Source organism: Numida meleagris, chromosome 7 (assembly GCF_002078875.1).
Source record: "Numida meleagris isolate 19003 breed g44 Domestic line chromosome 7, NumMel1.0, whole genome shotgun sequence".
NCBI classification, from domain to species: domain Eukaryota; kingdom Metazoa; phylum Chordata; class Aves; order Galliformes; family Numididae; genus Numida; species Numida meleagris.
Window position 1 is genome coordinate 7,364,311 of NC_034415.1, and position 22,739 is coordinate 7,387,049.

Genomic DNA, 22,739 nt, shown 5'->3' on the forward strand with positions numbered 1-22,739 from the left:
GCTGCCTTTCTCTTGCACAACTATGGCAGTACACCTGCAGAGCTCAGTGCTGGAAAGGAGAGGGGATGCTTGAGGGTCATGCTGGGTCCTTCCGTGGCCATTTTCAGGGGACAGCAGGCCCTCTGTTTGCTTTGGTGATAGGGGAGCAGGCTTCACACAGGCTTGTGCTTCATGGCTAATGGGCTGAAGTGATGGAAGACTTAGAATGCTTATCCCATAGGTGGGATGTGCCTAGGAACCTTCTCTGCTGAGCAGCCTCTGGTGTCTGTCAGAAATAAGCTGACAGGACCTTGGACCTTCTCCTCTCTCATCAGCTGTATGTTTCTATGGAGCTTTCAAGAGAATAACGATTGCTTTCCACTATTTGTGTCCTTTTAAATCTGCCTGTACAAGTGATGCTAAGCTATGTCTGGTCAGTCTGCTCCTCCTTTCTGTCACTGCTGAAAGGGATGGGAAGCTCCCAAGCAACGAGTGAATAAAATTATTTTAAAGGAGGAGGAGATGTAATTGAAAAACCACATCAGTTGGATGGGGGCTTGGAAGCATGTGTGTACATAGCTCTAACAGCTACCAGGAGGAAACAGTCTGCATTTCAGGTGGACACTGATCCTTTAATGTAAGGCTGAGAATAATATTTATATGCTGACTCACCTTGATTTATGTTTCTGTATAAATCACACATGCACTTAAAAAAAAAAAAAAAAAAAGTCAAAAGTGACTGCAGGATATTCACAGCTTCCAGAGCTCCACATTAATCAATCACACCCTGATCCCACAAGCTTTTAGACAGGCACCCACACTCATTCATTATTGGGGATGTTTGTCCATCCAGGGCCATCAACAGAAGGAAAGTAAGGACAGCAGCAGTGATGCAATGACACCAGCCAGAGCCCTTGGTTCTCAGTGCCTCTACAAAAGCTCAGACCCAAACTCAGCACTCCCAGTTGTGTGGATTCAGCAGCTAGGGTCTGCTAATCTCTCTGTCCCTTCTGGACAAACCTGAGCACCATCCTCTCATCCACCTCATGTCTGCATCCCTGCTTGGCGTGCTCTTGGCTTAGTCTACCTTGGATGTCAGTCCTTTCTTGTGTTTTTGCTCACCTGACCTGCTTGGAAAGAGCTCCCATTTCTGTAAACACTGCCTCTCATTTGTAGCTTTACAAAGACAGGTGGGCATCATTAAGTGCCTGACATCAATTAGTTAGTACTGTGGCTGCTACTATCATAACCAGCATGTCGCAGTGAGGCAGCATGCGCCAGCACAGGGAGGGTGCCAGCTGCAGCAGGGACCAGCGTCCCCCATGGTTTGCAGAAGGATGGGGTGAGGTGAGACAATGCTGTAGTGGGCATGGTGGTGATGGGCCAATGATTGGACTCAATGATCTTGATGTTGGCAAAGCATATGTAGAAGAAACCCACGTTTCATCTTCAGTAACAACTCCTTAGCAGAGAGAGCTTAGTTTTCCCATCAGAAAATAGCCCTTCAGTGTAGTTCTGTGCAGATGCACAGGCCATACCCACTATCTTTTTTTCCTGCCCTGCTTCCCTCGTCAGCAATGTAAACAAATCAAGTCTCCTGACACTGGATTTTCTAGTGACAGCTCCGTACCCACCAGAGAATAGTCATGAAGCAACTCAAAATGTGAATCACAATGGTTGAGGTGGGAAGGGACCTTTGAAAGCCATCAGGCCCAACCCCACCGCTCAAGTTCATGCTTGCAAGCGTATAGATGTGAAAACATTAAAATTGATGCTCAGAGCCCCTGGAGAAGAACCTGGGGAGGCAATACCTGTAGTGCTGCTGGCCATGTCCCTCCTTGTGCTGCAGCAGGCAGGTGGGGGGCTCAGAGGGGCCGGGCACAGCCAGTGTCCGCAGGGCCACGGCCGCGATGCCCACAGACGGTGAGGAGAAGTTGAGCAGCACTGATCCAGCCCAGGGAGATGATGGCTCCTGGCCATGGGTCACACTAATGACGAGTGGGTTTTGCTGACACGACAGCTCATGTGTCCCTGCAAGATGAAGAAAGAAGCTACTAGCTGGGAGCGTTTTCTCTCATTTTGATTTTCCTCTCCTGCTTGCCCATTCATCCCTGGATCAGCTTAGAGCAATGTTTGGGAAGCAGAAGGTGCTGCCAGGTAACAGAGGGACACCAGCTCCCAAGCCAGTGACAGATGGCTGCCGATGTCCCTACCAGGACAGCATGGACTGGTGCTACAGCATACAGGATGCTCACCCAAAGAGTGGTTCAGCCCATCCACATCACCCAGCTGGACGGTCACCCGTGGCTTGTGCCTGTTGCTTGGGATGGTGCCATCAGAGGCCAGGAAGAGCAGGATGGAGGTTGGTACCACGGGTCTCTCGAAGCACACCTGGGCAAGGAGGGCAAAGAAGACTGTGAGAGCAAGAACACCTAATGCAGCCTTTATGATCCCGTGAGAGAGGGGGAAAGAAAGGGACTAGGACTGCACTTAACCAAGACCCAGATAGCCCCCCCCATCCCCCTTGGCACTCCTTGCACCCCACAAGTGGTGCATCCAGAGATCACAGCCACCAGCAGCACCTCTGCATTACTTCCATTAAAGACAAGAGCTGGCCCCAGCACTCACAGCGATTGTGAGCTGTCCGTCAGCCAGCATGGGGAAAGATTTGTGGCAGGATGTCCTGCCTGCTCAAGGAGCCGACAGCTCCCCACTTGTCTGCAGCCCCGAAGGCTACAGGAGGCAACCAGGAAATGCGTGCCATCAAGCACGGCGGGGCAGACTTTCCTTGGAAGCAGGAAGATAGAAATATTTTTCTCCCCCAAGCCCAGTACCAAGATAAGTTTTGATCCAGATTCACTCTACAGAGTGTTTTTGTTGGACATGGGTATAGATGGATCCCAGGAATTCAAAGTGAAGCTGTTTTCAGGAGGAGAAGCCCCAGCTGGTCACATCAGGCATTACCATGGGCATCGTGGGGTTCTGCTCTAACCCCGTGCTGGTATGGGGCAGAGGAAAATACTAACCCCACCATTCCCCATCTTCACTCAGCAGCCAAAGGGTGGAAGGGACATGGATGGGCATGGACTGGGGCAGGAGAAATCCTTGTGCATCAGCTCAGGTCTCCCAGCCTGCAGAGTGGCCCCAAGTTAGAGCCACAGCAGCTGACTCATCTAACATCCTAATTCTTTCCTTTTCCTTTTTTTTTTAAATATTTTTAATTTATTTTTACATATTTTATGCTTGACCACAGCAAGCTATCTTAATTTCTCTTCTCCCTCTCTCTCCCCCTTCCCGTTTAATTTCCTGTGTGTTACGCATCCTGACTTGCCTCCAAGTGATTTTGATTCCTCTCTTCCTCAGATGTGTTGGAAACGGAGAACAAAGCATGGCCACAGATCTGCAAATGGTAATTATTCCCATCTGCACGGTAGATGCCTCATTAGGTGGCACAGCCACGTGCACCTCTTGCCCCCGGCCTGCCTACGGCCTGACCCAAACCTTTCCTTCCTCATTGGTGCCACCTCTTGAGCAAGGCGGTAGGAAGCAATTCCTACCCCACGATGAGCCTTGGGGCGTGTTTTTAGCCCAGGTGACACAGGTGCAGCTCTAAAATGGCTATGGGGATTGGTGGCCATGAAATAGCGTGCACACTGATGTATGAATAGTTCCTGCCCATGCAGGCGGGTGTGCTAGGCAAACTGTCAACAAGAATCCGTCTTTCCCAAGCCAATATGTTACCAATCAGGCAAACTATTAAAAAAAAAAAAAAAAAAAGAAAGAAAGAAGAGAAAAAAAGGCATATTTATTACTAGTCCATAAATAATTTTATGGATGGAAAATAATAGCACTCCTAAAGAGAGCATGGAGAACCAGTAATGAAAGTCTTTAATATAAACATCCATAGAGGAAGAGAACTGACCACAAGCTCCAATAAAACGGGAACATGCTTTAACCCCTGGTGAGAGGTGGAAAGCAAGCTTTCATCTAGGTAGGGCAGAGGGAGATTTCTGCCTTCATGCTAGCAAAAGAAGAAAGGAGCTACATTTGTCATGGCTGGCACCGGAGACTGCAGCTGGAAAGTAGGTTGTGAGCGCAGACCGAAGGAAAAAAAATCAGTTAAGGGAAGTTCTTTGGAGAGGCAGAGGAGCTCGGAGAATAGAGAGGCCACAGCAAAGTTTATTGACTCTGGTTTGAGTGGGTGGCAACCCTGCCCACAGCAGGGGGTTGGAACTGGATGATTTTTAAGGTCCCTTCCAGCCCGAGCTATTCTATGATTCTATTGCATGATTCTGAGAGCCCCAGGCTGACGTCCTGTGCAGACGGCCTCCAGCAATGCAGGCGAGGTGCTTCCCAGGCTGCAGGGAGGCAGCAAGCCCGAGCCCAGCTTTCCAGCAACACGAGGCAGGGGCCATGAAACCTCTACACCATGGCTGCAGTCAGAAAATCATCCCTATAAAAATCACTTAGGTCTAACCCTTGGCTTTCCCTTGCCCTGCTCCTCTGCCTGCCGGGATGAAGAGATCTGATGCTCCCTTTTGGGAGCCCTCAGGACCAGTCTTTCCCAGTTGCTCAAGCAAGAGGTGATCCAGCATCCCCGAAAACATTGTTCTTCCTATAACTCTTACAGCTTCTGAGGCACCTCCGCTGTTATTTGACAGCCACGAGGAGTGATACCAACTCAGGCTTTAAGCACATCTAAAGCGTGTGCTCACCCACTGCGGGTGTAACGGTGCAGCTCAACTGCAGAGAGTAGTCAGGAGCGAGTTGCTTCTCAGCCTTAAACATTTCTGTGGGCTCCTGGTTTCAGGCACAGCCCTTCTCCTGGCAGCCTGCCCCAGGATGGGTTTGCTGTTCACAGTGGGAATGGGGCAACTACATGAGACCCAGCCACAGGCATCTGGGTTTGCAAAGAGTTCAGTGGGATATGCAGCCCTGTCTGAGCAGCAGTTAAGACTCCTGTAGCTCCTACGGAGGGACAGAACAGGAGTGGCCTCTAGCACCAAAATGCTGGGGCAAAGGCAAGTGAATCCTCCCATCCTCGACCGCACACCTCGCTTACCTTCAGCCAAACTCTCTCACCACCCAAGGGCATCTTCTCATCTGGATCCTGAGCGTTCTCTTGGCTGGGAGCACATGGGAACCAAGCAGCCTGGGAAAGGTCCTTTGGCACAGCGTGAAGGTAGGATTTACATGCCTGAAAGGAGAGGGGTTGTTGGTTGGTTTTTTTTTTTTTTTCAATGCAGAATGAAGAGAAGAAAGTGGGAGAAAGAGACTTAAACAGAGCCTACAAAACCTAAAGTAAGGCTCAGTGCAATGTGAAGCAGAGATAAGGTATTTCCTAGCATGAAGGTAGTTTGGATGTGGGAGTGACAGCTCACCACCCACCACATGCACAGAAGGCCTTTGTTCTTTTAGGATATTGTAAATAAGCTGTTGAGGTACCTTGTAGTGCCCATGGGGCTAATGACTAGGAGTAATGACCAGGCTCTGGGATGGTGGGAGGACCATGGTCTCTGTGACTGAGCCAACAAGATCTGAAGATACAACATACTTGCCTGAATGCCAAATTTCAGCCACATCAGTGACCTTGGGCATCTCCATAGGCCTGCAGGACAAAGCCTGGGAGATATGTACGTTTCCTTCTAGATGAGCAGACACCCAAGACCAAGGCAGCTCACTGGACATATATGCAAACTGACAATTTAATCATGATTTGGGTCTTGTGAAGATGTTCCTTACATTAGGTCAATTGAAGTGCATATGCAGATAGCTAACTATGTGCCCTCTCTACGCTTGTTCCCCTTCCTCAGTTTGTTAGGAAAGAATATACACATATCATGTTCACGCTGATCAGGTGAAATCCCATCCTAGACCTCCAGGGCCCTGCTCCAAAGCCTGTGTGAAAGATAAGAATTCTCCCATTGATTTTTACGTTGGCTCCAGAACAGACAGTTTGAGAGCAACACAGATGTTGATGCACGTGTGATTTTATCCTTTCAGGCCCTGACCTTATGAGGTATTCTATTTATTTATTTATTTATCTGATTTTATAGCACTACTCATATGCTTCAAGTTGTACATCTAGCTGGTGGGACGGGGTGGTCACTATTTATCAAACTGTATGGTGCAGAGGAGATGCTCCTTGTTTGGATGAGACCTCCATGCACTGCAGTTCCTGGCCCTAGAAACTGCTGAAAGTGAGCTGTAACAAATGTCCCAGTCTTCTGCAGGCTCCCTGCATGGGAACACAGTGGTCCAGAGTTGCACTGAGTTTATTTCTGCTTCAGTACACTCCTGCACAGGCAGTGAATTCCCCAGGTTTAATACATGGACGTTGCTAGAAAAGCCCATTTTTTTTTGGTTGTGCCTAATCTCACCTTTGCAACAGGCTCTCCGGTGACCAAGGAAGCAGGGCAGGACTTCTCATCCTGATGGGAGGCATAAGCTTTTGCTGCCCACAGGTCCACATATCCGTCGGGTGTGTAGGGACCACAGTCCATGACACTGGTGGTTTTCTCGAAGGGCTCGCACACGCCGTCTCCGTCATGCACATAGCACAAGCTTGGCTCCCCTAAAGGAGATGGGGAATGTCCTGATTACAAACTCGGATCCAGACACACGCATCTCCTGTCCCAGGAGGCATGCTGTCCACTTGGCCTTGGGATTTCCCATCTCAAGGACCTGACAAGCCTCGTAGATCGCTCCAGCTGCAGGGTGACATTTTATTGTGATATGGTGCATCACCACATGCTCTAAGACTGCTGCGAGGGAGGTATGTGTAGTTCACTGATTTGATTCCTGCCTAACAAAGTTGTCTAAATCCATTTGGACTCACCAACACAGTTGAAGCCTTTTTCCTTTTTACATTTCCTGGAACAGCCGTCTCCATCCAGCAAGTCCCCATCATCGCACTCTTCTTCCAGGCTCCTATAAGGACCACAGCAGGATGTTTTCACACCACCCTTGACTCCCATTTCCTAGATGCTTCTGCCTAGTAACAAGTGAGGACTCCATATTTTGGTCCATTTCCACAGAAGGACAACGTGGGATAAAGGAAAGAAGACACCATATCTTTCCAGGAGATTAAAAAAGGGAGAGAGTTCAGGTTGGATTGCTCATCCAGACCTTGCTCCTCACAAGGAGTGCCTCCATCTCCTACAAATGTGGTGTTTTAGTAAACGCAAGCTCTAACTGCCCATTCTGCTGGGAGGACTCAGCACAGTCCTATACCCCTGGGTGGAGGACCAACCCCATGCTTCCCTTTGGGGCAAGACGACCTGACAGCTTCAAGACCCTCAGCTGAGAGCAAGGAGTTTCATGACTTACACAGTCACCTTCCCATCCCCACAGTAAGGTGCTCCATGGACGTGTACGAGCGGTGGGGATGCTTCTCCCAAGGTTGTCCCAGAGACTGCCTGCACCTGATAGCGGTACCCTTGCCCGGGTGTGACTTCCCTGCAGGAACAGAAGGCATGAACAAAGAGCAGGAGAGAAGAATCCATTCGTCTGCAACAAATTTGCTCACCCAGGCTATAGAAATCTCATGTCTGTACCCAGGCAGCATCATGGTTTGACATATGTCTTCATACACTAAAGTGCCAGAGGCAGGGGCTGTGGGAAGAGGGCTGCTGCCAGGTCATGCAGAGGGGCCTGCCTTTTCATTCCCTAGGGTCTGAGCTGGGGAGAAGCTGCATTAACTCTAACAGTCATTTTACTGGTCATGTTTCTGGGTTTAACGAGCTGCTTCTCGTTAGCAAGGGCTGTGCTAGCACGACGGGGCTGCAGCAAGCTTCCTTAACGCTGAACAAGGAATCTGCTCACAGCGTGGAGAGTGGCAGTTCCCAGCATAAGAACTCACGCTGGGCCCAAAAGGCAGCACTCACGTGTCGACAAACTCGCGGTGCACCTGTACGGAGGTGGCAGGGGAGCCATTGGCAAAGGGGGGATCCCGGAGGACGCGGTACTGGATCAGCTTGCAGGAGGAGCAGAGGGAGCTGTGAGGCAGGGAGGTCAGCAGGGCCGTGTCTATCTCCATCCTCTCGTCAAAGGTGTAGATTTTGACCCCAGCCACCTTTTTGTGGATGTTGAGCTTCACGGTAAAGGGGACGTCACAAAATGTGTCCAGCGGGCCCAAATGGATGGACTCCCCCTGCTCCGTCAGGATTTCAATGTCAGCCAGTGCCTTGGGAGCATCCGTGGAGAGGTACGTGGTCCAGAGGGTGAGGGAGTCGGGGTAGACGGGGTGCAGGAAGCGCAGCTCCAGGATGCAGCCGTCCGGCTGGGGACAGGGCACCGTCATGTTCATGTGGTAGAGGTGGAGCTCCGGGCTCCAGGCCTGCAGGCTGGGCTCACAGGGCTGGTCCACGTCTGGGGGGCCTGGGCAGGAGGGGCGAGGAGCAGAGGGTGAGGACCCACCTCCTAGTTACACACACAAGCATCAGATCTGCCTAGTCCTGTCTCACTGCCGTTCAGCCAGCAGAGATAAGGACGCTGGGATGCAGGCTGCATTAGGTGCAGGCCTAATGCATGCTCTCTTGCACTCAGCAGGAGAAATGTAGCGCTGGGCTTTCAGTCTCAGCAAGCATCACCAGATTTCAGCCTCGTGTAGTGAAATACTCTCATCTTCACCCAAAACTGCAAGCGTCCCCTAGGGCCCAGCAGTTCAAAGCCTGCATCCGTTTAACTTCAGTCTTCTAAAAGCCCCCAAACCTGTCTCTTTTTCAACAGAGCCAACATGCGCTTGTGATAATTGCAGGCTGATGCAAAGGAGAAAATAACATCCAATACTTCCAGCTGTAGTTTTAATTTGCCAGTGAATCAGACAGGCGGGGGAAACAGGAACCACTGAAGATAAATGAGCCAAGCTTTCATTTGTTTGGTATCACTGAATAAGCACAAATTTGTGTATTTCTTTAACTTGCCTTTGTGAGTGTATGTGTGATTTGTACTGCTAGCAAGCGATAATTCCATGAAATGCAAAATCTAGAGATGAGTTTTCAGATGCTGAGCATCAGCTACATCCTGACACTCGTGTTCTCAGTGCATGGGCTTCATGCACAGGGACAATGAAGTCCAAGCTGTACTTTCTCAGCCCTCACTCTGCCGCATTTTCCGTCAGCCTCAGTGGCTGATGCACATGCAAATGCTAAGAATCAGCAGGTCATCTGGCTCCACACTTTCCAAACAACAGCATGGACACTACAGACAGCCTATGGGATCACTTCATGTGGTCTCCTGTATGAGTGAGCCTCCCTGACGAGCAGACAATTCACTCTCTCAGAGAAAGGCTCCATTTTCTTTTTCCAACGAGACCTCATCTCTGCCCAGGGGATTCACAGCCAAGGAAAGAGAAGAGTTTACCTTCTGCCTCTTCTGGAGTCCAGTAGCCAGAGGAATCGCAGACCCGAGGGGATGAGGCCTCGTGCACGTATTGCCGAAAAGTGCCATCCTCAGCACAGTCATCGCAGAGAGGGTCCAGTTCCCTGCAGACCAGAGGCACAAAGGAACAATGTGTATGATCGTGACCATTTACCATCCAATTTCGCCCAGGCAGGGTCATATGCAAAGCTGGAAAACCAAAGGCGGCAACATCTCTGGAAGTCCTTGGGCATAGTGTTGAAGAACCGTGGAGATGTGGCACTGAGTGACGTGGTTTAGTGAGCATGGTGGGGGTGGGTTGATAATCAGACTAGATGGCCTTAGAGGTCTTTTCCAAACTTAATGATTCTATGATTCTTTCCGGGTATTCTTGGATGAGCCACCAAGTCACCTGCACCCAACCCACAGAGCGGAGCTAACAGACTTCGCGCCCCCTGGGGCAGAGCCTCTGCAGCTGTTGGGTGTGCAAATGGATCTATCTCCACTAAATCCCACAGTCACATTTTGGGCTTTCATTGTTACCGTTACCGTTGTCACTGGTAGAAACTGAACAGTTTAAGTAAGAGGGGCTGCTTAGCAGAAGTGCTGGAGGCTTGTCCAGATCCCCATGATCCCCCAGCACTATCAGGAGGAAGGGAAGACAGCTTCCCAGTGATCGAGGCTGTGCACAGCTCCCTAGCTCAGTGACTCTGACTCCTCAGCATCATTTCTCCTGCTTGAAACGTTTCCTGACTTACCCCCAGCTAGTTACACCGGGAGCCTGTGACAGCGCTGGGAACGAAACCCAGCTTTTGCGGTTCCAGCTCCCTGCCTTAACCACAAGGCTGCATTTCCTCCTAGTAAATGGCTATTTTATACAATAAGTGCTAAATGAAGCTCATTTTTCATTCCGTGATTGCACTCTTGGGTTTAAGAATTGGCATCGCCTCCCGGCGCTCCTTGGCTTCCCCTCCCGGCACCCCGACAGCAGCAGGCTGGTGGCAGAGCCCGGCGCAGCAGCCTGCTCTCATAGCGGGGGGCTCTGCAGGAGCTGGCCAGGCGCAGAGCAAGGCTGGGGGCTGCGTATCTCCCCCCATCACCAGGCAGCTGCGGGGATGGCTGCCTGTATGGATGGGCTGAGACTTGCCAGCTGGAAGGGGGTGTGAGGGACGTGCCAGCCCCCCTCAAAGCCTTCACCGACTCCAGAAATGCTCCTGTCCACCCCCAGCTCTGCGCTGAGTGGCTTTGCCAGCAGATCCGCGCTCATGTAAGCCAATACAAGGAGAACATCGCTCATGAGGCTCCAGCTGTAGAGGATGGGCAGAGAGTTTTAAAATGGGGTCTGGGTCGCAGGGGGCTTCTTGGATCCTCCAGCAGGCTCCCGTGCAAGCCCCAAACCATCGCAGCAACCATCACAGCAGCAGCTCTCACCTCTCGTGGATCACACCGCTGATGGGGGGCAGCCAGTAGATGCTGAGGGAGTCCTGCGTCTGCCCCGTGACCATGGGTGGGATGGGGATAGGGGTGGGCTTCTTGCCCTGGCTCCAGCGCTGGTACACCAGGTCCAGGTAGCAGTGCATCCGGGCCACTTGGTTGGGGGTGAAGGTGTTGGTGCAGTCATCGTCTGGGAATGAGGGGGAACATTGGTCAGGCTGGGGATGGCAGGGACTGGATGGGAGGCACGGCAGCGTGCACCTTCCCCCATCCCCAAATTCTCTTTTGGGGATGCCTGTGAGACGCCAGCGGCTCCCAGGCCAAGCCTCGCTGGTGTCGTGTGTCCCCAAAGCCACAAGATGGCACTGCCTCAGCAGCCGCACGGCGGCTCCGGTCCGCGGTGGCCTCGAATCGCCGCCGGCGGTCACCGCGACACCCGCACCGGGACAGTGCCACCACCCTGGGGGACAGCAGGTCAGCAGAGCGTGAGAGAATTGCTCTGCAGGCTTCGGTGCTCCTGGGCAGATAGGAGGAACGCCATCTCGTCACAGCACGCCTTTAAAAACGGAGCCAAAAGGGCTGAACGTGAAGGTCCAGCACGACATTTTTAGGTGCCAAACTCAGCATGTCGCATCCCAGCCCACCAGAGAGGGGCACACCGGCTGGCGAGCAAGGAGGGGGCTATGCGTGAAGGTGGAAGGAAGAGAAACCCAGCTTTCTAGCAAAGGTCAGCCCTTCTGATTTCTAGCAACATACCTGTGTAACTCATGTAGTTGTTGAACGGTGTTCCCGTGAAGTGGGTCTGGCCGCAGGTGTCATTGGTAGGGTCTGGGTCCCGGCAGAGCTTGCTTTTTGGGGTCGGGGCTGTGTCAGCGCAGAGGTCTCCTGTCTCCATGGATGGAGTTGTCTCCCTGCAGGGATCATCGCAGGATTCCCGCTCGCTCACTCCCTTGAAGACGTGGTACAGGCCCAGGACGTGCCCCACCTCGTGGATCATGGTGTTTGTGTGGCCAGGCACACCGTAATACGCAGGGTTGAGGACAACGCCACCTGAAATTGCAAGCACAAAGAACATCATCAGGAGAAAGTGATAGCGGGCCGCGGTGACTCACATGTGCTGGCTGAAACTCCTCTTGCTGCGCTGCCCAGAGGTGCCAGATTCAGACCTGAAGGTGGACATACACACTGTCCTGCAGGAATAGGGCAGGTGGTTCTGTTCTCTTTTTTTCACACCCATGCCCTCAAAGCTTTTTGGTATTTTCAGCTACCATTTCCCTCTGTGCCTTTTCCCATAAGTCAGCGTCTGCTTTGGTTCACACAACTCCAAGCAAAGCCTGGAGCCAGGGCAAACATGCAGTGGGTTTGCAGGGGTCATCTTTTGAACTGGAGGACAGAAGACCTCCTCCCAGGTTAGACAGCTTGCCTACAGGCTCAGGTGGCTAAAGCATGTCAGCTCCTAAGGCAGAAGAGGAGAACAAACTGCCTAGCAAAGTCCTGACACACTTGGCTTTGCCAGCTGGAAGCGACATTCAGCAAGAGCCCAAAAGAAGATCCAAAAGCATGGGGTAGGTCCGTGCTGACCTTTCCTCAAACAGCCTGCAGGCAAGGTGTTTCCCCTTCCTGCCCACCTGCCTGCAGTGAGAAGAGCAAGGAGCAATGATGCTGAGAGGAGCAGAGCCTTTGCTCACTGCCAGCATCTCTGACGTCTGCTCCAGGGTGCATGTTCTGTAACAACTGTGTGCTGCACCTGCTGGGAAACTGCCTGTGCAAGGTGCTTAAGAAAATCTTGCCCCTCTTCTTCTCTCTCTTCCTTTCCTTTCTTTATTCTGCCCAAATGGAGACCTCCGTGGAAACTCTGCTTCTTTTCTCTGCATTTTCATGCTTTTCAGTGGCCATCTCCTCCTCCATCACCTTCCCTTCCTCGCTTCCCCCATTCCTCCACGCTGCCTATGGTGCAGGAGCAAAGGCTGGGGAACAGCATGGCCAGCTGGTTTTACCCAGCTGCTGTTAACCTAGCTGTCCTGAATGGCAGCACAGTGTATAGTTGGCTCCGGCACAGCTTGCTCCCTCCTTTGCAAGACCCTGGAGGATTTACTGTGCCAGCTACCTCGCAGCGAAGCCTCAGCTACTGCATCTTTGCTGCTGATTGCTGCCCCTGCCAGCAAAGTTCAAACTGGCAGAGGGCCACCGTGTGATCCCATCTCCAGCCACAGCATGGACAGCTCGAATTCGGCTCCTGAATCAGCTCCGTGCGCTACCAGCCTCCCTCGTGTCCTCAAGTACAGGGCATTCCTTCCAAGAGAGGGCTGTCTCCAGATCACAGTGTCCCTGGCAAGGGACCAGCAGAACTGTGACTCCACTCGTGGAGCCATGCTGGACAAACACTGAGTTGGGGCTGGAAAGGGGCCTTTAGAGGTGCCCTGGGCAGTGCTTAAAACCCAACAGGTTGAAAAGGGGGTGAAGAAAAAAGGGTGGCATCTTCCATGGAGAGTCCTGTGTGCGTGGTTCATGGAAAGGTGGGACAACAAGAAGCTGTGATGTGGCACCATGTTCTAGCTAAAAACTCATGCCTGTTGTTCTTTGTTCTTCTTCCTGCATGGGGGGCAGTTTGTTGGCCCAGAGCAAAGGATGGTTACAAAGGGGCCGCATTCTCTTACACCCCAGTTGTAGAACACCAGAACGAAGGACCTTGCACTGCTTAAGCTCCTGGTCCTACAGACACATGACTGGTTTTGAGCCGTAAGAAGCTAAGAGGTTGAAAATCCTTTCAGCACCTTCATGTTGAGTTGTGTCCTCTCATTCAGAAGGGTTTTGCACGCTGCCCCTCTCCCAGTTATCAGGCTGGTAAGTACTTCAGAGGGCACCCCATCGATGGAGAGCCCAGTGGGCAGACAGGAAACTACTTTTCACTTTAGTCCAAACAAAACAGAAAGAAAAGACATCTCCGCAGCCAAACCCAAGCCTGAACAAGGCAGGGAGCTGCCTGCCCAAAGCTCTGGAAGGAGGAATGTGCATGCAGAAAGAAAATAATGTTCATAAATAAAAGAAGTGAGATGTGAAAGCCCTGCACGCATCCTGCAGCACTAACCACAGAGACAGTCTGAGGGGCACCGGAGGCTCTGCGACCAACCCGTCCTCCTTCCAGCAGAAACCCGATATTCTTCGCAAACAGGGGGAAAAAATGGGATTCCAATACAGGGAGGGTGAGAGCTGTCACAGGGGAGGGAGGGATGCCAAGGCTGGGATCCCCTATCGCTCCCTCCTCTCTGCTGGCTTCCCCTAGCCCATTCCTCCCCCACACTCCACGAGGACATTTGTATTTTTAGTACTTTGTGCAGCTAATTAGATGGCAGGATTAGAAACAGCATGAGAACTGTGCCTGACTTCCAGAACCTCCCCGTCCCTCCATTCTCCCCGCAGCTCCCTGGTGAGCAAAGGGCTGCAGAGAGCCCCTGCTTCAGATCAGGATGCTTTGTTTCCCCTCTTGGAGGGTCCTAGCCGTGAAGACAAGCCATGGAAGTGTTTGCAGCATCCCACTGCACCAAGACCACCCTCCCGTCTCGCACTCTGCACATCAGACCTTCCCCTCACCTCTGTCTCCTCCTGCTCTGGGAGATGGACTGAGCTGAGCTTTGCATGAACTCCCCTTCTCATGCCTGACCCCCAGGCTCAGCATTTACACAACCAGGAGCTCCCAGTCCCAGGACCTTGCTCTTCTTCTGGCTGTGGTCATGGGCAAATGTAGAAGGTCTCTGCTTCAGGTTGACCCCAAAGAAGCCAAGCTGCTCTTGATTCAGAGCTTATTTCAGAGAACACATGCTCAAGAACAGCAAACCGCAAAGCTAAACCTGTCTCGCAGGCCAGCCTTCCCCGAGCACTGAGTCACGGCAATTAATGGAACAGACCCATGACCGTTAGTCAGACAGGAAGATGGCCATTGCCTAAGGTACCTTTGATGGAACGACTGGCCCTCCTTCAGGATCCAGTGACCTCAGCCAGATATATGAGCTGGCCTCTGCTTATATAACGACAGAAAATGGCCTCAGCTTATATAACTACCGAAAATGTTTGTAACTTCAAATATTCATGATTCTGCTGCCTTTCTACCGTGCTTGTGCAAATATAGATCTCAGGCAGATACACAAAATTTAAAGTGTTTATATTATTGAGTTGCTGGTATTCTGAGACAAGGCTTTTCGTTGTGGAGGGATGAATTTTGTATAGGACGGGAGTTCTTCACCCCTGTCTTTTGCAGTTAAAGAGATGCACACGAAAGTTCTCAGAATACGAATTCTGGATTCCAAGCAAGAACACGCTAAATTTGAGAAGAACTCACTGTGGTTATAGGGGAAACAGTGAGGTAGAAATGATGGCTTTATGGGGTGGTGCAAACAGACCTCAGATTTTGCCTCTGCTGATGGCTGGCTGCAAATTATCTCTGTCTTGTAGCCGTACGGCAGCTGAACATTGCCTGCAGAAATGCCACAGACTGGGTCATCCTCTCCAAGTCAGTCATTGCCCTTTGCACTTTAGTGAGCACGGTTGCTGCTTTTTGCTATTACCGGTGGGCTCAGATGGTGAGTCTTCAGAGAGACCGCATGAAATTCCAGCTTACTCGTGAAAGCAGCCTGGAGGAGAGCAATAAATCTGCAGGTCGTCAGCACTGTAATGGTCACATAATTTCTGGTAGCCCCAAACCAGTTTGGGTACATGAGGAAAACAGGATGACCTCCTGTAGTGGAAATGCTAAGTCAGGGCTTGAAGCAGTGATGGAGCACCTGGTGGGAAGACAGGGCCAAGGCAGGGGAGCTCAGGTGAACACAATGTACCTGAGTGACCAGAGAGGGTGGAGCCAGGATGCACCCCTTCCCAGACCTCATTTAATGGTTGGCAGTAGAGGTGAGGGGATCTTGCTGAAGATCTCTGTGTGCCTGAGGTCTTTTGAAGGTAAGCAGTTGCTTTTCTTTATTTCTGTGGCTGCTGCATTAGAGCAAACCCTCACTTGCTGCAGCCTAGGACCTTGCTGCTCTGCAGTCATTGCTGTGCTTCCCATTGCATTACACCACCAGTTTGCTGAAGAATTGCACAAGGTGAAGATGCTTGCAGGAAGGTGAGGAGGACTTTCTTGGTGGACACAGGATATGAAAAAGAACAGTTTCTACAGAATTCAAAGTCCAGACTGAAAAACAGCTGGAGAAGTGAAGAAGAGTAATCTGGGAATAGTCAATTTGTGAGCTTTGGGATGAGAGAAGGGATTGAAACAGAAGAGAAGACAGATAAGAAAGTTTTATGGTACTTCTCTTGAAGTCATCCATGAAAGTCCAGTTCTGAGAGAGAGATGGAAACCAGTGGAGAGCGAAGTGTGACCAGGAGGCTGCCACCTCCCCCTTGCCACTGCTAGGTCCTTAAAGCTCAGGAAACTTTCTCAAGCTACTGTTCACTCCTCCCAAGCTTTTCCTTGTTCTTTCCTCCCTGCTGTACCTCCATGTTTACTCAGATTCTCCAGTAACCTCCTACTCAGTCCTAAATTTCTTCTGTGCTGACAATAATATACATTGTGTGTGGTACAAAGCACTTGATGAGCCTACTGTTTACAGAGAACAGAGTCCGTCACCCTCCCTTTCCAGCTCATTAAATCTAAACCTAAGGACAGTCTTCAGCCAAAGCCTTTGGTCTGTGCCAGAGCCTTGGAGAAGTTCAGATCCAGCTTCACACTTCACAGCTCTGGCACAAGAGCCAGGCCAACGCCCCTTCCCCTGAACCTCCGTGGTAAAACCCTGATCCAGCATTTCCAGATGGTGCCACTCTGCCTAAGGGCTATGGCTGGACGTGGACTCCAGGAGCAGAGTTAAATGCAAGTTTTTGATTAAAGCAGTTACCCTGATTCCCTTTCTGCACAACTCTTTGCAAGCCATTGGGAGGGGTCTGATGAGAACATGTGTGGCTGAAGCACTTGCTGTAGGAAGATGACTGTCAAGCCGAGCCTTGGATGTGATTTCTGGAAGCTGAAGGAATACATTTCATGGAGATTTGCCTTCCTCAACTAGCAACTGTAGCAGTGTGCCATTGAAAAACCATTGAGGGAGGGAAACTGGCAATGAAGGGCTTTAAAACAGGTCTTTAAGAGCAGCGTAAAACTTGAAGAGTTGCTCATCATCCGCTGGTAAAAGCAGAAGGTCTAGGTCTGCTGTGCAGGTGTCACGAGTAATTATTTCCAGTAACTTATTGAGAAACGCTTTAGATGTTTTGACTACAAAGTGTAAAGAGCTCTGCCAGAAAACTCTGACATTGAAGAGGTGGAGGGAGAGGCAGGAAAAAAGAGAGACAGTAGAAAGAGGAGAAAACACACAGTACATTTACATTCTAGTGAAGTGTTGCTGTTTTAACAACTTTGGAGTCTGCCAGGACCGATGACCTTTATGGGCTGCCTTGAATTCACTGGAGCCTGAGAGTACCATGCTTTCAGCAGGTAGTAAGCCAGGTTACAAAAACGTGGTTTAAATTTGATAGTCATCCTCACTTTTGCAGCTGAATTTGGAAGTGGATGACGCTCACTGTTCTGCTCTGGAGTTGCTCGTATCTGGAGTCTTGGCTCTGAAGTCGCTGAGACTTCTGGTTTGTGTTTGTCTTAGGTGAAGGTGACCATTTCCAGCATCCTGGAGGATGGGTCTGCATGGTCTGAGAGAATCCACCCTACCCCATCATAAGATCAGCCTTTCCTAATCTAACAGGACTCTTGCCCCCCTCTCCAGAGCCTGCAGCTCTCCCCACTATCTCTTCCCCAGTGGAAGGTTACCTGAACAGAATTGTTTGGTGCCAAAACTCCAACTCCTGCCAAGGAAGGGCTAAGCTAGAGGAACAACCCCAAAACTTCCTTGAGCAACCTGTAATTGAAGACAAAAGCCTTTGTCTCAAAATAAGAGCTTGCTTTTTCTCCTAGCTCTACCTGAGAACAAATTCTAGTGCCTCTTTTCACCTGGCCAACCGAGAGAGAGAGAAGTGGAAAAACCTGGAGACCCCATTAGTCAAGCAGCTTGCTTACCCAGGTGACTAAGGGCCTCTTTATCCCATGGCCAAGTGGCAGCACCAGCCAGCTCTTCCCTCACCGAGCTGGCGAAGTAAACGTTGAGGAAGTGGGTGCTGTTCAGCTGCAGTGCCTCCTTCAGCTCCTTCACGCTCATGTATGCCCTGCAAGGACAAGGGAGAGCAGACAGTCAGCAAACACATTGCTGCAGCAAAGAGGAAAAGCGAGAGCAGCCCACGGTTGAGCTGGAAAGGGTTAGTGCTGGGGTTGGGTGGGATGCAGTCATGCAAATCCAAAGAGTTGTCGCCAACATTTCTAATCTGTTTGTAGGATTTCACAACCGTGGGTCTCGGCTCTACCCATTTCCTCAGGGCAACCAGCATGGTGGGAGGTGGCAGTGGGCGGCAAGAATCGGGAATCCCTGCAGAACACAGGTATGTACCGCATCAAAGGGTGCACAGCCTTACCCCCACGCCTGCATGGTGCACAAGGAAGCAGAGTATGAGCAACATTTTGCTCCAAGAAATCTCTCTTCCAGCTCTGCTCAAAATGGAACATGGCCTGACCTCAGAGAAATTCCCTCTGATTGGGATGGGATGGGGTGGCTGCAGGAGGAGAGAAGTTCAGGAGCTCTGAGAAAGGTAGGGGGAAGTAAGTCTGGAAATAGCTCCACCAAAGGGCACATTTAGTGGGGAAACCTCGTGGTGATGCTGCTCCCTGTTTCTCCTCCAGTCTCCAGACTGGGACTAAAAAGTCATTGTAATAAAAATACTTGGAACGGGGATATCCAAGACATCCATTTCTGAAGGGCACAAGAAGGTGATGAAGAGAGAGAGATGTGTGGGAGAGAAACACTGCACCCATCCTACAATGAACAGCAGTAGCATTCATGGGTGATGGGGCATCTCTGAAATGATCCTCACTGCATCTGCAGGGCTGGCCTCAGAGCTTGGAGGAAAAAATGGTAGTCAGGAAATTTAGGTTTTACTCTCCCATCTGTGGGGTGCTTTTTTTTTTGCATAGGTCAGAGATCTATTCTGCATTCACTGGTATACCAACAGTGTTGATCTTTACAGAGTTCGTGTCCTCAGCTGTGTAAAAGGATCAGGATCTAACTTAATAATAATAACAACAATTCCAATAAAAATAGTAGTGGGATTGTAGGGCCTTGGGCTCTGCTGCAAGCGCCAGGTGCTCTTTTAAATTAACTACGGGTGTTTCCACTATCGGTGCCATGAACCTCATGAGCTGAGACAGCACTGGGACAGGTAGCCCTAGATATTGTCTCCAAGTCTTCAAAATCTGAGGAGCCTGACCCCGTGGTTTATGAAGCCAAGGGGAAGGCTGCATTAACTTAAGAGATCCTAAGGGCAAAGAAAACACATGGAAAGGCTTCAAATACATCACTGTGGAATGATGATGGAAATGCACCATTGTGGAAATATGTCATAAGAATGACTAAATCCCCAGCATAAGGCCAACAGCAACATTAAGGTGGTGAAAAGCGTTTCACTTATTCCCATGCTTCCAGGAGCAATTGGCATCCTCGAGCCGCACGGAGGGATCACAAAGGGAATGCAACTGTTTCTTTACACTGGACCAGCCATGAAGGCACACCGGCTGTGTTTGAACTAGCAGCTTCTGTAAAAGTGGTCTCCATTAGAGCATTCCTCACCACGATGAATTGTGGAAGAAAGAACTAAAAGCTAACCGTGGGCTAAGAGGAAAAAGGCATGTTCTCGTCCAAGATGTGAAATGAGAAGGGAAACCAGTGAGAAATGTGCAAATACACTGTTTGAAATGGCAAGATCCCTAGTGAAGTTATTAGACCAACAGACTTGTTTAGAAAGAGAGAGGTTGCTACAGCGAATGGAAGAAAAGGAGGAGAAAGTGAATCAAAAACTTAAAGGAACAAGATTTCAGAAGCATGCTAGAGCAGGATGCCATGTGGAAAGCAGCACATCAAACCGAGTGTGACCATCTCCCTGGATCTGAAATAGCATAGGTTTTCAGAAGTTGTTACCAACTTGGCAAGTATCAGATAATTGGAATCTGCTGACTTTGCTCCCACACCTGCCTGACCTGGTAGGCCATCCTGTCCTGGGCATCTTAGCCACCTTCTCAGTGACAAAGTAATTCCAAAACATCAGCCACTTTGGAAAATCTTGGCTGAAGCATAAGGCAGCATTTAACGATGGGATGAGATGACCATCTCTTCTTCACCAGGCCCTGAGATCTCCCACCACAAAGCAGCATTCCCAGCACGCTCTCCCCAGGCGCATAAGCTTGTGGAAAGAAAAACTCTCCCAACCGGAAACAGCAAATTAGGATAACATGATCTCTTATTTGTGATGTCTCGCCTGAGCATCCCAGACACGCGCCACGCTGACGCCATCTCTGCAACCCAACCAAGATGGGAGCAGGCTGGGAGGAATAGATAGGGAGAAGAATAAATAAACCTGAAGGACATATTTGTGGCATGACTCGGAAGGAAGAAAAGCAAAAAATTCATAGAAATGGAGTACAAGGAGGGGAGAAAAAGTCTCCCTCATGCACCAGAGTTGCTCGGGGGACACAGAATTAAAAATAATGTTGATTCCTGACCTATGATATCTTGGAAAAATAGCCCCAAACCCTTCCAGGCTGTCCAAATTCCGAGAGCTAACGTCAGCCCGATTCAGAGGGATATTCCCGCTGCCTCTCTTCTGGAGACATCATGTTTTTCTGGCTGTCGCCTGCTGTTCCCTTGACACTAGCAACATTTTTTGGTCAACCCTTAATTATAAATAACTGATCTCCTCCATTGAGAGACTTGGATGGTTCAGAGTTGCGTTAAGGGTAGGGGGGAGCAGTTCCAGCATGGAGATGCTCAGATGGAGTGGATGGAGAAGGAGAGGAAGGGACCTCAGTTTCACCCACTATGGCAAGGAAAGCAGCACATCCCGATGGTGTCCCCAAAGACATGAGCAAGACCAAAACAGCTCTAGAATGGGCAACTCTGATTCCCCTCAAAGTCTGTTTCCCATTGGCATCCTTAGCTGAGACAAGGAGCATGCAACTGGCGTCTCTGCCTGTCCCTTTCTGCAAAGGTCATGCTCTCCCTCTTTTTTGGCACTTCTGTGATTTTCCCTGCGGACAGCAGAGAATCTTTTGGTCTCCATGAAAGAACCAAACGACAGACATCTCTGCTCGCCACATAGCTTCTCAGCTCCTTCAAGATTGGAGGATTCCAAACTAGGTGGCATTTACAGCATGGTGGGTGCTGCAAACCAACACACAGGCGCAGGGAAAGCCAGAAGGATATGTGGGGGGAAAAAAAACCAAAAATAATAATAAAAAAACAGCCGAGAAGTAACACCCTCTCTCCACAGAGACTAAAGGAGAGGACAGAAAAGAGGCATAAAAAGGTCTTCAGGTTTGCAAATGTTTCTCCAAGAACATAAATAAACTCTGTGGTGAGCAGCTAGATGCATGGCAAAGCCACTTTGGCCTGGGGAGTATGTGCACCCCTAGGAGAGCGCAGCTTGCAAGAATATATCCAACAGTAGATAGGGAGTAAGGAAGGCTCATGGGCTGCCACTACTAGAATGGATTGTGGGCACAAACACTGTCTGGAATGATGGTGTTTGAAGGAGTGAGTCCAGATATGAGGGCTTCCATCATGCTGGTGCTCATCGGTTCTCACCTGTGATACCGCTAAATGAATGGTGCTAGCGGAGAACCTGGCTGCAAGGCAGGCTTAGGTACCATGAGAACACTTGTGGAACTCACGGCTGCTGGAAAAACAGGATGGGGAAGCCTAGATCTTGTACCGTTCTACAGCAGTACAGTGGAGAAGCACTGATGCTTCTGCAGTCATGGAAATGGGTTAGGAGCACATGACTGTGTATGGAACATGACATACTGTCATTGCGTGAAATTTCAGGTAATCAGTAAAGGAGATGAAAACAAGGAGGCTGCTGAACTTCATGACAATCTCCGAAGAGCTATGCATTCAGAGACTCATAATTGCAGATGGAGAGGACCTCCACAGGTCACCTAGTCTGACCTCTTGTTCAAAACTTGTCTAATTACATCCAATTGCTCAGGGCCATGTCCAGCTAAGACCTGAACAGCTCCAAGGACAGAGTTTTCACTACCTCTCTTGGAAATCTACTCCACAATTTAGTCACTTACATGGATAAAAACCCTAACAACTTATCCAAATTTCTGATGTTCTGATTAAGGCTTGAAGACCAAAAGATTCTACTCCAAGCAGTAGAAATACCATGCTTTGTACATGGTCTCAAGCCTCCAAGGAAAGCCTTTGCATCCCTTCTCATGTGTTTACCTGCACCACTGTTTCCTAATCCATGGGGAAGACAGAATCTTTCTACTCATGGTTATAAGTCAAGTTCTGGGTCAACTGAGCCAATAGAGAAAACTTGATGTCCTCCTGCAAGAAGCAATTTCTGGCAAAAATAGTAGGAACGCTGATGGAAAGAGGAAAAGCTCTACTAATCTACTGCGTGGTAGAATGGGCAAACAAACTCTGATTCAAGCCTGATTTTGTTTAAGGTGAGTGAAGAGAAGCAAGAGCAGCAAGAAATCTTGGTGCCATAAAAATGGCCACTACCAAGGAAAGGCAAAAGATGGCACTTCTGAATGAAAAGCAAGGCCAACATGGACCATGCAGCACCATAAATCAAACAGAATTCTCTGGGTATAGCAAAGGATACAGTGTGTAATGCCACAGGAATTCCACTGCAATGCAAAAATAGAAGTCTTTTCCCTGTAGGCTTTTCAGAAGGGATGTGGGAGTGGGGTTGAATGGAAATTGTCCAAGTGCCCTCCATGGACAGTCGGAAAATACTTGAGACGCAGCCAGATCCAAGCTAACCATCCAGCCTAATGAAGTCACAGGGGATTCTGCTTTCATGTCTCTCATCCACCGCAAGGAAAT

At 50.0% G+C, this 22,739-nt stretch overlaps 1 protein-coding gene across 1 annotated transcript in view; it reads right to left on the bottom strand.

Moving 5' to 3' along the window:
* The window catches only part of PAPPA2 (pappalysin 2), a 75,431-nt gene that overhangs the window by 37,270 nt on the left and 15,422 nt on the right, over positions 1-22,739 (bottom strand). The window contains exons 3-13 of the mRNA XM_021404952.1: positions 17,816-17,961; positions 11,530-11,823; positions 10,771-10,963; positions 9,343-9,464; positions 7,866-8,358; positions 7,309-7,437; positions 6,818-6,909; positions 6,360-6,553; positions 5,042-5,176; positions 2,235-2,370; positions 1,791-2,010 (exon numbers count right to left, since the gene is read on the bottom strand). Of these exons, the coding sequence (XP_021260627.1) occupies positions 1,791-2,010; positions 2,235-2,370; positions 5,042-5,176; positions 6,360-6,553; positions 6,818-6,909; positions 7,309-7,437; positions 7,866-8,358; positions 9,343-9,464; positions 10,771-10,963; positions 11,530-11,823; positions 17,816-17,961 (2,154 nt within the window). The remainder of the gene's footprint in view (positions 1-1,790; positions 2,011-2,234; positions 2,371-5,041; positions 5,177-6,359; positions 6,554-6,817; positions 6,910-7,308; positions 7,438-7,865; positions 8,359-9,342; positions 9,465-10,770; positions 10,964-11,529; positions 11,824-17,815; positions 17,962-22,739) is intronic.